A 16341-nucleotide genomic window follows, 5' to 3' on the forward strand; every position below is an offset into this window, starting at 1 on the left:
ATGGTAATAGCCTTGTTTTTTCCTCAGTCAGCGACTGGTAAGCTCCTGGGCAGCTTCTGGTAGGAACCAGGCCACCTTTTGCTGGGATCAACTTGTTTGTTTTGCCAGAGCACAATCCGGTAGCACCCTTGTTGCACCAGAACAATGGACTTAGTGAAGAGACAGTTTTTATGCCTCCCTGCAGTGACAGCCATGGTCAGAAGCATTATGTATCTTAGATTGTCCATCCGTCCAAGTTATTTCTGGAACACATTAAGGAACTTTCTTTAAATTGGGCATAAACACGTGGACTCAAGGATGAACTGACTAGATTGTGGTGCAGTGCTTGAAGTGGAAAAAAAGTGTTGGTGCTCCCAACAAGTGTTGGTTGCGGTGCTGGGGGATGGCGTTGGGTTGCTCAATGCTGCTCCGTCACATGGCCAGTCCAACTGTGTGTGATACTGTCACTATAGTGTGTCACACAAAAATAGCACTTTAGTCACCAATAGAGAAAAGAAGGCGAAAACTGGAAGCTTAGTGTCACATAGTGCCCCAAATGCAGTTTATTTAGGACCATCATGAATCTCCCAGAGAACCTGATATGAAGAGGTCAGTAAAGAGTATTGCCAGTATGCAAAAAGAAGTTACAGTACCTGTGAGTACCGGCCTACTTCAGGTACTGTTACAGTACTCAAAGGTCAAGATTGCTGTGACCTCTCCCCCATTCTGTCTCAGGAATGCCTTGAGGGAATTTCAGTACATCTGGCACAAACATCCACCTGAACTCCACCTGATGAAGAAATAAGGATTTGGTGGTCAAAGGTCACAAAACCATGTTTTGGCATTAACTCAAGAGTTACAAATTTCCCAAATATATATAAACATGAATATAATTAGAAAAAAATTATGAACTGATAATACTTTATGTTCAACAGGTCAAATGTCAACTTCACAGTGACATCATAATGCTTTCTGGCCATTATTCATCACCATTACTCAGGAACAGAAGGGGAGATTGGGACCATATTTCCCACTTGGTCGAATACTAAATTGTTGACACGAATGAGCATATTCCAAAACACATGAAAGGCTTAGCACATCTCATATTCTCATATTTGAAGCAGCTGTCATGGCTGTTCTACCAGAATCAGCTTTATAGTCCAAACATGTGAACACCTACAAGGAAGTTGACTGTTTCTGTTTCTCTCATGAACTTACACACTAAGAGACATACAGCAGCAGTCCAACAGCAGCTCATTGGTTTTGTTCATGTTGATCTTCAGGTGATTGTTGTTGCACCATGTGATGAAGCTCTCTATCAGTCCTCTGTAAAAACAGTCTCTAAGTGAAGACAGCATGTTTTTCACTGGAATTAACCATGCCAGTATATTGAGAACTTACATTTTACAAAAAACACACTTGATACATTTCATTCAATTCCTTCAAAGTCCTTCACTTCATGTATGAGTCTGGACAGATTTTGAGGCAAACAACATGCTGGGGTTATGGAGAAGGAAAATATTACACCATTTATTTCAGATGATAAAATATGTTTGCAGGCTATCATTATTTGTATTACCACTTTGATAATAAAACAATCACAACATTGGCAACAGGGTGCTGGAATGAGTAGTGATGGTTGGTTGGTAAATATCTGCAACAGATATCCACCAACATATGTTCTACTATATCAAATGTCTTTGTTTGTGTCTTCTAGACAAGGCAGAGGGCTCAGGGGCCTCAGTGCCAGTCTTAAAGCCATGTCTTCAGACAACAGCAAAGTTCTCCTCACACCACGCCTTGCCAGGCGGCTGGCCGCTGTCTCTTCGACAACCTCAACTCCTGGGGAGTCACGGAGTCCCTCAGAGTCTCCATCCAAGGACCGTTTATCTGGGGAGGGTGGGAGAGAGGAGAAGGAGGGGGACAGGGAGGGCCTCCAGGTACCATCGGATCAGAGCCTGCCTCCCTGCACACCTCCGACCCGCTCACCCAGCATCAGTGCCTCTTCATCATCATCGTCATCATCATCGCCTGCCCTGGAACCAGCTGGTGAGCTGCGCAGGGAGCCCATGAACATCTACAACCTCAACGCCATCATCAGAGAACAGGTAGAACACAGCTCTCATGTTAGTAGTGGGATTCCCTTCCTTCTGTCTTATCTCTCATCTCTTAAACTTTTCTGTCCACTTCTAGCTTCCCTCCCCCTCTGCTCTCCCTTACGTAATCTCTTCCCAAAGATAACACATCTTTAGAAAACTATGGTGTAGTTTTTTTTTTGCTTCTTCAGCTGTGTATTATAGCTCCCTCTTCCTGTTCACCTTTTCTCCACTCATATTGCTTTGATAACCACCTTTCTCCACTCGCTTTTCCCTTAAAAAGCTCCAAAATGAAGTGGACCTCCTGTATCTTCTTATCTCCCTTTATCCTCACTTCCTTTCTCCTCCACCTTTCTTGTCTCCTCCCCCAGGTGAAGCACCTCCAACGGGCAGTAGACAGGTCTCTGCAGCTGTCCAGACAGAGAGCTGCAGCCAGGGAACTGGCCCCTCTTCTGGACAAGGACAAGGAGAGCTGCTTGGAGGAGATCCTGAAGCTCAAGTCTCTGCTCAGCACCAAGAGAGAGCAGATAGCCACCCTCAGACTGGTGCTTAAGGCTAACAAACAGGTAAGATGTGTGTGTGCGTGCGCGCGCGTGCGCGTGCGTACATGCTAAAAAGTCAAGGGCTGTGGAAAAACGCGGCACATGTGTAATTACTTTGTCCTTTGTGTTATAAGGTGCTGCAGTGTTGACATTGTTTAGAGAGGCCTTTCCAAATGAACCTGTGTGTGTGTGTGTGTAAAAATATAAAAATATTATGTAAGTAATGCAAATATAGTGGCAATGTTTTGGGTGTGATTAATGGTTCAACACAACAGGTGATTAAAACTATTTTACCTCCATAACATGTCTTTGACTAGTGGAAAGAGAAAATGTCAAAAACACAGAGTGTTTTTGGTCAAGTTAGAGTATCTTAGATGTCAAATTGTGAATCTTGGCTTCATGCACTTTGTTTAAGTGTGCTGAAAAGGAGATGATCTGCCCTCTAAGAAATGCCTTCAACGACTCCCATATCACGCCGAAGTGGAGTCACTCTGATTAATAGTGAGAAAATCATCGATAGAGTTTGAGATAAACTTGCAGAAGGCGCTATCAGATAAATTGTGGTGACTGAATCTCCAGAGAGGAGGGTTTCTTATATTAGAGGAGAATTTGACATCCAGGGACAGAGGACCGTGGTCCGATATAACAATGCTTAAGTATTCGGAGGAAGTTACACCTGGGTTCAGAGAGTGGTCAATAAAAAAATAATCAACCCTGGAATAAGAATGATGTACGTGGGAGAAAAAAGAGAATTCTTTGGCTGTGGGATTACGGAATCTCCAGGGATCAATAAGTCCAGCCTGTTTCATAAAATCAGAAAAGGATTTGGCCATGTTAGATTGGGAATGATTGCGAGGACTAGAACGATCTAAAGCAGGATTAATTACACAGTTTAAATCGCCACCAAATATAAGCAAATGAGTGTCTGGAAAAGGAAGATTACTCAGTAATGTGTGAGCAAAGTTAACATCATTAAAATTAGGGGCATATACATCGAGCAATAACACAGGGGTTTGATAAAGAACACCTACTACAATAATGTACTGACCATTTTTATCAGCTATAACTTTAGTGGGGGAGAACTGTACTTTATTTCCAACTAAACTCCGAATGGAAAACCTGGCTCATCCATGGACTTGATCCTTGATTTTTAAGTGTGTCTCCTGTATGAAGGTCTGCCCTCAACTGTTTTAAGTGTGTGAAGACTCTCGACCGCTTAACTGGGCTGACCATACCTTTAATGTTCCAGGTTATAAACCTGACTGGTGTACCTGCAACAACTGTGTTATGGTTTGAAATATGGCCTGCCATTAAACTGTACTCGACATTACTAATACATGAAAAGAGCTAATACCAAAGAGAAGCTTCATAAACCTTCCCCCATCCACGAACGAAGAGGTGCACTGACATTCACATTCACACTTCCCCAAACCCCCCACCCTGCTTCCCACCCCACCCACACCCAACCATCCCTCACACCTACAGTCCACCCGACCTGGCAGTGAAGACAGCGGCGTGTACTCCCTAAGAAGAAGTCGTTTGCATACAAAAAATGCAAACATCTTAAGACCAGGGCGAGCTAGTGGAGACCCGCGGACTACAGGATATGAAATAAAATAAACAGGCACAAAATAGGATCTGCAGTGAACTCGTTAACAGAGAAAAATGGACCCTCTCTAACATCTCACTCAGAACTAGGCAAACCTATTATTGTAAACAATCTGTACGACAAGCTTAACGTGAACTTAAATAGGCCAGCATAAAAAGAAATAAACACTCCGGCATTGTTGCATTGTTTTCGATACAGTGCAGGTAGCAGAGTAATAGCATATAACCTGCACATTTTATGACACATAACGTGTCTTAAAAATGAACGAACAAAGAAAAAGTGTATATATATACAGTGGCTTGTAAAAGTATTAATACCCCTTGAACTTTTCCACATTTTGTCACGTTGCAACCACAACCGTAAATGTATTTTATTGGGATTTTATATGATAGACCAACACAAAGTGGCACATAATTGTGGAGTGGAACGAAAATGATACATGGTTTTCAAATTTTTTTACAAATAAAAAACTGAAAAGTGTGCCATGCAAAAGTGTTCAGCCCCCTTTACTCTGATACCCCTAAATAAAATCCAGTGCAACCAATAGCCTTCAGAAGTCACCTAGTTAGTAAATGGAGTCCAGTCTAATCTCAGTGTAGGAGCATCTAATGCGTCCTGTAAATATCAGGAAACAGACTGCAGCTGTGACTTCAGACCAGCTTTTTGTTGGTCTGTGGTGCTGTCGCTTTCTGCTGCCTCAAGAGAGCAATCCTCCATCAGTGGGCCCGACCACACCTCACTTTAAGACCAACACACCCAGGGGAGCGCAGGTGGGTGCAGGTACATTTGCTATTTACACAACGTGGGTGCTGGATGTAAAAAGGACAACTGTGTCAGTCTGAAACTAACAATGGCACTGCCGCTGTGCTGTGCGCCACTTTGCGCTGAGTGTAGGATAAAGCCTTGAGTGTGAATACTCAATATTATTCAGCCAGAATACACGCTGAAAAAAGGCATCTTGCCCTAATCATCCGTGGGGTAATACTAAATAGTTTAATGGAAGTGCTTGCGTTGTTTTCCTTTTTTGAGGCTGGTATTGTGTATTGTTCAGATTTCTGTTCTGGAAGTTAATGCATTTTAGTGCATTTTAACTAGATAATGCCTCATTTCCATATTTAAACATTACAATTGAGAAGACCTGTAATACAGAAAAAATGTCTAAGTGTAAGTAATCAAACATGAACAAATGCAGGCTGATACAATCGCAGAGACATATATAGTGCCATAATAGAGTAGCCAAGACAGAGGAAACAACAGTTCAACAGCTGGACATTCACACATGTTTGTCCGCCATGGGGAAATGAAAACTGCATGGTATCCACTTGCGTGTTGTTTTGGTCATAGGACCAAGATTCCTTGGTAATCACATTCTTGTAAATGAAAGATGGATGACCAAACCACTGCAATGAAGTTAGCTGCAACATTGTGTGCATTGCATATACAGCCCAAACAAGGGGTTTGCAAATACATTTTAAAGGGCAGTGGCTTAACACAAAAAGTTAAACAAACTATATCATCTTATTTTTTTTTTTCAGTTGATAGTCTGACAATAGTCTAATCGCTATAACAACAGAATAAATCAACCAAGTAATCCAAAAACAGCCACCAGTGCTGGGTTCATCAATGCTTTTAGGGAACGAGTCCAGCAGTTTATGGTCCAGCTGTTTACACGCCTTCCCTGAAACACAACCAATACGGCTGATGAAGGACTAACTTGATGCCTCAAACCTTTGCCCCATTGCTATTAGTTTATATTGCGTGTTTCATATGGCAGTGATAAAATTCAGAAGCTACAGCAAATATTATCCACTGAGAGAATGTCTGTCCATTTGCAAAACAGAACTTTCATACCTGTGCTGCCTGGATTTACACAGAGTGCAAACTATACTCAAATGACAATTACACTGCCAGAATATCGCAGCCTGCTCAGGTTTTAAGGAGTCATTCCTGTACAGAGTATAAAGACTCTTGAGTTGTTTCTAGAGCTGTTGCTGTAAGCTCCAGCTGCACTGTATGCACTGTTTATTTAATCACAGCAGATTTACACAGTGTGGACCTTAAAGTAGTTCTATGTAGTTTTGGAGGGAAGATGAATCAATGAAGATCTTTCTCTTCTCATTAACATTTCTTCCCCCAAACTACAGAGTGCTCCTTTAAAGTGTTAAACGTGAAAGTGGGAAACAAACTGAGGTGAGTAAAGTGATTGCAAAATCAAAAACAGGGAAAATAGAATTTATGTTCTGTATGTGTGTGTGTGTTCACCCAGACGGCAGAGGGGGCCCTGGCCAACCTGAAGAGTAAGTATGAGGCGGAGAAGTCCATGGTGACTGACACCATGATGAAGCTGAGGAACGAACTCAAGGCCCTGAAGGAAGATGCGGCCACTTTCTCCTCTCTGCGGGCCATGTTTGCCACCAGGTCAGAGCTGAAACCTAAGTCCTCTACTCAATATTTTGGAGATTAACAATGACAATATGATGAATCAGTGATGAAGCCACAGAGCACATTCCCTTTGATCTACTTTTAATCAGCAACGCAACGCAGAACAGTTGTATGTTTGTTCATTTCACAGTGGAGAACAATCAGCACATTTTCAGTAAGAATTGGTTCACATTTTGGGAAATAAGCGTATTAGCTTTTATGGTTAGGAGTTAGAAAAGAAGAGGACACTCACTGGGGGAAGGAGTGTGGGGGGTGGGGTGCATTTGGTCGTCACCGGGGTGTGGAGTTCAGTAGGGTGACAAATGCAGGGAAAAAGCTTCCCCTGAACCTACTGGTCCGGGTGCAGAGAGACCTGTAGCGCCTCCCGGAGGGGAGGAGGGTGAACAGTCTGTGGTTGGGGTGAGGACAGTCTTTGACGATGCTGCGCGCCTTTCGCAGACACCGCTTACTCTGGAGAGCCTCGATGGAGGGTAGTGAGGAAACAGTGATGCGTTGGGCGGTTTTCACCACCCTCTGCAGTGCTTTCTGGTCAGAGACAGAGCAGTTGCCATACCATACTGTGACACAGTTGTTAAGGATGCTCTCGATGGTGCAATGGTAGAAGTTCACCAGAATCTGAGGAGACAGAAGAACCTTCTTTAGTCTCCTCTTAAAGAAGAGACGCTGGTGAGCCTTCTTGATCAGGGTGGAGGTGTTGAGGGTCCAAGAGAGGTCCTCGGAGATGTGGACACCCAGAAACTTGAAGCTGGTGACACACCCAACCTCTGTCCCGTTGTTACGGATGGTGGTGTGTGTGCCACCATTTGACTTTCTGTAGTCCACAATGAGCTCTTTGGTGTTCTTGGTGTTGAGAGCCAAGTTGTTGTTGGCGCACCACACTATTAGGTGCTGGACATTCTACCAGTAGGCCAACTCATTGTTGTTGCTGATGAGACCAATCACTGTTGTGTCGTCTGCAAACTTAACGATGGTGTTTGAACCATGTGCAGGTGTGCAGTCATAGGTGAAGAGGGAGTAAAGGAGGGGGCTCAGCACACATCCTTGTGGAACGCCAGTGCTCAGGGTGAGGGTTGAGGACGCGTGGTTATCTAACCTAACAGGTTGTGGTCTGTTAGTTGGGAAGTCCAGAATCCAGTTGCCAGAACTGGTTTTGAGGTGAGCCAGGACCAGCCTCTCGAAGCACTTTGTGATGATGGGGGTGAGTGTAGCTGGGTGGAAGTCATTAAGGCTCGCTGCAGTGGAGTGTTTTGGCACCGGCACAATGGAGGTGGTTTTGAGGCATGCCGGGACAGCTGCTTGGGCTAGTTGAATATGTCAGTCCAGACCTCAGTCAGCTACACAGCACAGGCCCTGAGGACGCGTCCGGGTACACCATCAGGACCGGCAGCCTTCCGTGCATTAACCCTGCTCAGTGCCGCACGCACGTCATTATTAACATAATAACACAAAAATGCAGACAGCAGTTTGTATAAATTTTTATATGATTCGTTTTTAACAGTTAATGCAAATGTTTTTTCCTACTCTTAAATAACTTATTGAAACCTCGCATTGAACTAACAAATGAAATACATTTGTACTTTATATCTTTCCAGACACCTGGCAGCTGCTCATGTGTTTGTATTATTTAACAAAAGAAAACACAAACAGAAGTAAACATCTGTATGCACATTAGTTTTTAACAAATACTTTTTCCTTAACTTATATACAGTAAATCTTGCATTATGTTTGCCACGGTAGTCATTTTGCTTTTTAAAAAATCAGTAGTCCGACGACAGACACAACGATTACTAACTGCAGAAGGCGGCCAACTCTGTGCAGCAGCAGGGTCAGGAGTATAAACCAAAAGCATTTGTTTGAAATTTGTCGGATTTAAACTCAGTGATCATAGAGAACCTGATAACATTAATGAGGGAAAAGGAGTTGTTACCTTGAGAATAAGAAGGATGAGCTAAAAGTCAAGCTAGCCGGGGCAGACTAGCTAATGATAGCCCTGATAAGCACTACTCTCACAAACCAAACTTCACAGCTCCCTGTAACTTCATCAGTGAGATGAAGATCAGTGAGATGTGCTCCTTTCTCCAGTGCTGGTACCTGCCTGTACAAGAAACAGACATGAGAGTAATATCGACCTTATCCTCCAACAAGAAAGTGATTTAATAAGTGTATTTCCCAAAATGTCAAACTATTCCACTTAAACTTTATGGTTTCCTCACATTTCACGAGGTCATTTCCACATTACTTGCTCTCTTCAGGTGTGACGAGTATGTGACTCAGCTCGATGAGATGCAGAGGCAGCTGGCTGCAGCTGAGGATGAGAAGAAGACTCTGAACTCCCTCCTGCGGATGGCCATCCAGCAGAAATTGGCCCTAACCCAGCGCCTGGAGGATTTGGCCTTTGACCAAGAGCAGACCCACCGCACCCGTGGGGGCAGGCTTACCCGCAGGAAGACCAGCACCCCCAAAGTAAGTCCCCCAGCCTCTGCTTCGGCCTCCAACCTAGCCCAAGGCTCAACTTCAGCTTTGACCCCGGTCAGCCTCCCCCCTTCAGGACTCACTAGTCCTACGTCAGTTCTTCCCGATGATCTCACTGCCCCTCTTAGCCCATCTCTGGTCAGTGCAGCTGCTGCAGCTCTGGCCTCAGCGCTCACCTCCCCTACATCACACATACCCCCTCGCAGTCCGTCATCATCAGCGGTTGCCTCATTGGCCGGCCCTCTGGCACCAGAGAGCCCCCCATCTCTGGAGCCCCCCTCCTCCCCCTCGGTGCGAACACCGCCCTCAACCCCTCTGAGGCTGGCTCACTCCCAGTGGACCGTGGGGCTGCGGACGCTTGTGGTTGACTCCCACAGTTTCAGTGTCAACATCTCTCCCACTCTGCCCCGTAGCTCTGGCCTCCCCAGGCACATCACTACAGACTCTCATACCTCTCCCCCATCCACCACCACTACCGACAGGCCCACCCAGCCAGGATCTGCCCCCTCTTCTCCCTACCGGTCCCCTATTCTGGGGCTCAGGCGCTCCACGTGGAGCCCCTCACCCCGAACTCGGCCTTTGTCCAGCCTGACACGCTCCTCTGTCCTCCACACTCCTTCCTCATCTTCCCCTTACTCCTCCACCCACACCTCTTCTTTCTCCCACAGCTACTCCCCTACCTTTTACAGCTCCTCTTCTGCTTTTACCCCCTCTAGTTCCTACCTCACCCCTAGCACCTCCTACAGCCACTCCGGTCACTACACACCCCTCTACCCCAGATACTACAGTTCTTACCGGCCCCGGCACTGATGCTCTACTGTAAGTCCTTTACTGTATGCCTTCTGAAGGCTTTTCCACCAGGCTCCTTATTGACACTAAAACTGCAACTCCCATCATCCTTCTCCTTTTGTCACCTGAGAGAGTCTGGGCTCACAGAGAGGAGGACAGAGTGGTTTCCTGTTTCCTATTTCCTGTTTTCCTGTGCCTAAGCTTGGCCAATGGGTTCTGAATGTTCAGTGACTTTGCTCAGGGATTTGACATAAGGAGCACAAGCGGCCCGCCTTCCTTTTATTCTGAGGCTGCTGATTGGTCCACAGAAGGACGTTAATAGAGACTTTTTAATGAGAGTTTTTAGAATTTAGGTTCTTCAGGTTGAGACCACACATGCATGAAGTGATTAAAACACAGAGACATTCAGACATTGACTGGACACTTTCACAAGTTCAGATGAGGGCCATGACACATTAAATACCGTCCTCTATATTCAATGTAATATCCACTGTTTTAAATGGTAGTGAATCTCATATACTGTATACACAAAAACTGTAAACCACATATCCTTCAGTGCAAGCCTTCTCCTTTGTTTGTGAGGGTTAAGGGTTCAGTATGATTCAAAGTAATTAGGTTATACAAAGGCTCAATCCCATTCCAATTTTCACCCCTACTCCTTGTTTTTGAGTGCCCCCTTTTCCCCTCAGAGTTACAAGGAATAGTGATCGAAATCTCCCCCTATGAAATGGGACAAGACCCTTATACATCATCAGTAGTCAATGGCATTTATGTAAACAGACGGGATCTTGGATATTGGAATTCCAATATGCCCCTCCAATATTCCCCTTCAGCTGTGGTGATTTCTCTTGCGTTACTTTGGCAACTCTGCATTACAGTGCCATTTGCCATTTATCCATAGAGAAAAAAACATGGACGCTCACAATTTGTTCACAACTTTACGTTATCGATCAAATCAGCAAATAAAAAATAATTCTGCGTCATTACTTGGCTACAAGCGGTGCTGTATAGGCTAACATTAGCAACTGGTGCTCCTACCCTGCCAGTCTGCACTGATATTAGAGGAGCGGAACCAAGTGCAAAACTCCGAGTTACACTGACAAATGCCATCAAAGGGGGGGACCGCAACATTGAAATACTTCAAAATGAGAGACTATAATGCACAAATCAGTAATGAAAATGTATTTTTAGCTAGCTAGCTAGTAAGTTAGTAGCCCTTTTCACACAGAGTCGCCGCATTATCGCCGCAGCGGCGGTTCACCAATTCTCTGCTGTTGTTTGTTCACACAGAGCCAAGCAGCTCCGGCGTAAAGACGAACCAGTGTGTAATTCACACAGCAAGCCGGCGCTGCGGATCCAAAAGAGGCGTGACGGTACACGTCATGATGATGACGTCGGTGTGTTTTTTTCAACGTGTTTCCCCGGTGTCCTCCTGTTAATCTAAACATGTACCCGCTGACTGTTTATAATCATATGGATGCTGTTATAATGGGTTGTGATTGAGATCCTGACCCACCAAACATCCTGGAAAGTGACAAAGTTACGTTTTTTGCTCTAAATTACATAATAATATAATCGGCATCAGTAAACAGGAGGCTGTCACTGAAGTCTCGGTCGGGACGGCTGACCGCCGCGGTGACATGACCAGTTACTACGTTACTGTTGTTTGGTCCTGTAACGTTGCTTTGTGGGACATTTCTCTTTATTTTGTTGAGTGAAGGATCTGTTTAGTTATCAGACAGTGAACAGCATCAGATCGACACGCCTCCGCTCCGCGCCGCCGGCTTATCTATTTACACTGGTTCAGTTCACCAATGCTGCGCCTCTGATACTACCTTTCGGAGGTACATTAGAGGCGCAGCAAAATTTCACCTCGCCGCATCTGAGACTTTCACACAGAGGAGGAGGTGGAGAATTGGTGCAGGATCCCCGCATTCAAATGGCAGTGTGAATGGGGCTACTGAGACGTCAGCAAGCTATTAGTGATTGTTTTTTGCTCGTTATAAAGAAAAGGACCATAATGCATTGAAATGACAGAGTTTTCATAAGCCTCAGTTTGAAGTGTGCCTCTGAAAAACCTCCATTTGGAGGGCCATGCAGCCCTCTCTGCACCCTACACCTCTATTCCAACAAGAATTGGGACACCCCACCTGTAGGCGTGACCACGCAAAACAGAGGGGTAGGGCTAAGTGGTAGGGGAAAGGGGTGTATTGGAATTGGGCCAAAGTTTCTGAAGGCAAAAGTGTTTATAGCTGTTTTGGATGATCACACTCAAAATTAGGGTCAGATGTCTGTTGTCCTAGAGAGGGCTGAGACATGATCATTTCTCCTCGGGGAAGCTGCAAGTTGTGGTGTTGCAATCTGTGAAAGCAGTAGTTGTGTGAAGAATAACGTTTTACACCTACACACACCTGACCAATCGCTGTGGCCATGCCAAGTCGGCATGCTTGTTGGATTGTCGAAATATAAATATATTTATATATATTTCTAAAAGTAACTTGAATTCCAGCGTTGGAAGGGTGTGAGGAGAGGGTGTTGGAGATGCTGCTTGGCCTTCCAACAAGAAATTAGTTTGAAGCATACTGAGTCCTTAAGTGTTTCAGCTTTGATTTCACTCTATAATCTGTCTAACACACACATACTTGTGTGCAATGTAGTCTTCATTTCTCGTCCAGGGTTGTTGCCATCATCAGCTCAACCTCCAGCATTTTTTGGTCCATCTCTAGCACCACCCAGGTATTTGTTCTTATACAGCCATGTACACAGCTATGCATGTTCACGTTTGGATGCTCTTATACTGCAGACGGCCTTCCCCTTCCATAAGAAAAAATCATCTGATCGAGGTGTAAGCTGTAAGGAAGGTTCTGGCAGGGAAGATCTTACAAGAAGGAGGAAGGGAGGTGGAGAGCACTCAAACATGGCATATGACCTGTGTAGGATCAGCTGAATACCATAGTCTGGTCATTGTACAAACGGGCAATATGACTTGGAGTAAGCTCTAAGAATGTGTCAATAGTCTTGACGTTGCTTTCTCCTCATTTGAACCGCCTTTAATCTTATCAACTGTTTAGCACTGCTAAAAATCTGAAATCCTCAACATGTCAAATTCCTTCAACATATCAGCCATTAGTTACAAAAGGGTGACATAGTATGTAGGTAGGTTGTTTACCACATGCATCCCGCTAAATTGCCTTTGAGCTTGTTGCAAAAACCCACAAGCTACCCTGGTTAGGATTAAAAATATGAACTTTTTGAGGGATGGTATGAATCTCATAATCATTTTTAATTTGCTTATTTTGTCCCTGCACCACCCTGAGCAGGTTAAAAACAAGCCTAATTTCTATGCAACATAACATCTGAACCGTTATGCAAATCAGCCTATTCTTCGCTTATGTTTGGACACTTAATGATACTGATGTCCCTCACTGTTAATTAGCTTACTAAATATACCTTCTACAGAAGGACACTAATAGTTTTGGGTGATTAAATCTTTAAATAAGTTTAAAGGAGCAATTTGTAAGTTTGAAATTTTCAAAAAATGAACTGACATTTTCAGCAGAGTGTGAGACAACAGTGTTGACATTATGTCAAGATGTACTGTGTTGCAGAGATACAGTATCTAATGAAGCTAGCAGGCAGACCAGCTACCACGGCCTGTCCTGTATCGTAATACCACTTTGTACCACAAGAGGCGATAGTCTGATAGCCCCTGTAGTTTCAGTTTCAAGATAGATCTCTTAGCTTTTAGTGTACTAACAAAATAAACTCACAAAATGTCAAGAAAGCAAATACTCCCTGGAGTCACTGTAAATCACCTCCGTACTGTATCCCCTCTTGTCAAACTGACCTTGGTCAGTCTTCGAGGCTATGTTTGGTACCAGTTAGTTAGTTAGTGTCCAGTTGTGTTCACTCTCAGGCAGCTAAACCTCATTGAGCTGAGCCCTGTTGCCTGTGGTGACTCCACCTGTGAGCCAAGATCTAGGCCCAGGGAGGTCTAGGGCCACTGGCTCCGTGGCTAAACTGAGCCATGAGCTAATGGATAGGATAGTGAGCAAAGAGCAGCAGTTGTTGGTTACTATGGTGATATACTGCCCCCTGTATTTTTGGAGCTACCTTCAAATATATATTAACAAATAAATCCAGAGGGGTTGTGAGTAACAACATGCTGTAATTAGGGAATTTACTCAACAAACAGGTGGTTCAAAAAAGTACAACCACATGACTTGGTATCTTTATCAAACATACTGACAGGAACAGGAAGTGATTCAACACTATTCTGACTCACCACCATGGCTGACCTGAGTTGTACTGGTAAACTTGCAATGTAGCACCCTCTTGTGCCTCTGAGGCTATCTGCAGAGGTTTGCCTGGTAAGGCAGAAGGAATGTATTGAGGTTATGTGAAGGCTTGTTAATGGCACTGCACCACACTCAGGGAACGTGATTCAACCTGGAATGAGTCGACATTCAAACCAGAATGACTATAAACATCATGTCAATGTTTTGACTGAGAGAACAGATCTCCCATCATAGAGGTGAAGGCTTGAGTTAAGTTCTAGTCAAGTTAAAGGAATTCTGAAATTCAAAGAAACATGCTTGTTTTGCATCTTACCCAGGGTCACATGAGAAGATTAATATCTTACCTGAGTTTCATCTGGGGGTCCAGTACAGAAATAAGTCTGGAAGTTTTAGACTAGCTTAGTACAAAGACTGGGATCAGGAGGAAATTGCTATCTGAGCTGCATTCATGCAATGTTGGCAAAATGCAGAAACATTTTAAAACCAACTTGGGACCATCCCAGTAGACCCACACCTCTGTACTGGGTTCACAATTGATGTTGATCTTCTCATTTGACCTGAGTTCACAGCAAAATAATTTCTTAAAATGCTTTTGATGTACTTTAAACTGTTGGCTAACGTCATATCTGAGATCCTACCAGTCCAGCACACATGATACCGTACTCCCTGTGTCTGTGTATGCCTTACAAAGCCTATTATACAGCACCTACACAGTGTAGCCTAATAACAAATGCCTGTCTGCTGGTAACAAAACTTTTTAATGTGCTTCATTTATGTTTCATTTCCACACCTGCACCTCAAGCTATCTGCTGGTTTTATGTATTTGTTTTTGGCTTGGATTGCTTTCAGTGGGGTGGAAAAATGACTAAGCAAACTCAGATCATTCTTGTAACTGTCAGTATTATGTGTATTTTTTGTCTGGGTGCTGTCCAGAATACAAACATGGCAAATACTTCCCCATGTCCCCTTCAACTTTTCTCCAATGTACACTTTGCATCATTGGAACCTTTAATCACCACGTTTCTTCTTTATTTCCTTATCTCTCAAGTCACTGTTGTCTGACTTCTGGTTTTGGTAACACTGTAAATGACTGCACCCTACTGACTACAGTTTTTCGATATGCAACATGGGGCAAAAACTCATTTGACGGCACCTTTATTTTCCACATATCTGATTGTCTTCTTTGAAAGACATCTTTGCCCTGATGGGCTCACATATTGCCTTTATTCTTTGACTGTAAACCATTAAAGGCCAGCAGTCTGATTTTGAAGGAGAAAGCAAATGGCATTTGAGGAAGAGTCCTCTTTACATTTTCTGTATCGTCACCCTCCTAAAATAATGGCCTAAGTCATTTTTAACAAAAATGATTTTTTTTGCCCAAGTCAGCTCTTCATGATGCTGCCACGTCTGGTAAAATCACCTACATCCTCAGTTGAACAGATGATGCGATCCTAACCCTGTAGTATAATGGCCTACAGTATGTCAAAGGCCGTTTTATTTTGCCCAAGTCACAACACAGAGTGACTTAGGCCATTTTAGCTTTAGCTTTTCAAGACCTATCTTTAACCCAAGGGACTATGTAAATAGTCATCTATTGTCATAACCTTTTTGTGTGAAATGATTAATAAATATCATATACTATATATTTGGTTCAGTTTTTTCTGTTTTTTAAAAAACTTGAAAATATGACTCAGGCCATTATGTTAGGAAGGTGACGGTATGCTACTGCTTGATCAGGATTTCTAAATGATACATTGCGAAAGTAATGAACAGTATGACAACAAAATGTTTTGACACAGTGTTGGTATGGATGTTCAGTCACATTACATCCCTACCTGAGCTCAGCTGCACTCACAGTCAGCACTGTAAAGTGAATCAGATAGTTAGCAGGAGATATACAGTATGTCTCCTTTAATTCCATTACGGGACCTCAGCAGTGGTTCTTGTCTACACAGTTTATTACAAATCACATACTTTGCTGCTGACCATTTTCAAGAGAATGCTGTATAGTTTCAGCTTTTTCAATGTGTTTTTCCTTCTTCTCAACTACTGATTTATATTTTACACAGTGTAAAAATATACATGCAGTGAACTAGTTCTCATCTGGAACTGTC

The 16341-nt window shown here is 43.6% G+C and overlaps 1 protein-coding gene across 9 annotated transcripts in view; it reads left to right on the forward strand.

The window, feature by feature from the left end:
• The window catches only part of LOC311252688 (protein bicaudal D homolog 1-like), a 65924-nt gene that overhangs the window by 40366 nt on the left and 9217 nt on the right, over nt 1–16341 (forward strand). For 5 of the 9 annotated variants that reach the window (XM_084346093.1, XM_084346094.1, XM_084346095.1 and 2 more), the window contains exons 9-12: nt 1697–2087; nt 2447–2641; nt 6493–6644; nt 8921–15181. In XM_084346093.1, coding sequence (XP_084202219.1) covers nt 1697–2087; nt 2447–2641; nt 6493–6644; nt 8921–9950 — 1768 coding nt within the window. In that variant the 3' untranslated portion in view covers nt 9951–15181. Of the gene's footprint in view, nt 1–1696; nt 2088–2446; nt 2642–6492; nt 6645–8920; nt 15182–16341 lie in introns of those variants that run through there. The other 4 variants (XR_014621573.1, XM_084346098.1, XM_084346099.1 and 1 more) reach the window with 2 other exon arrangements.

The sequence above is a fragment of the Pagrus pagrus genome (assembly GCF_965226575.1).
Source record: "Pagrus pagrus genome assembly, chromosome: 23".
In the NCBI taxonomy this organism is placed as follows: domain Eukaryota; kingdom Metazoa; phylum Chordata; class Actinopteri; order Spariformes; family Sparidae; genus Pagrus; species Pagrus pagrus.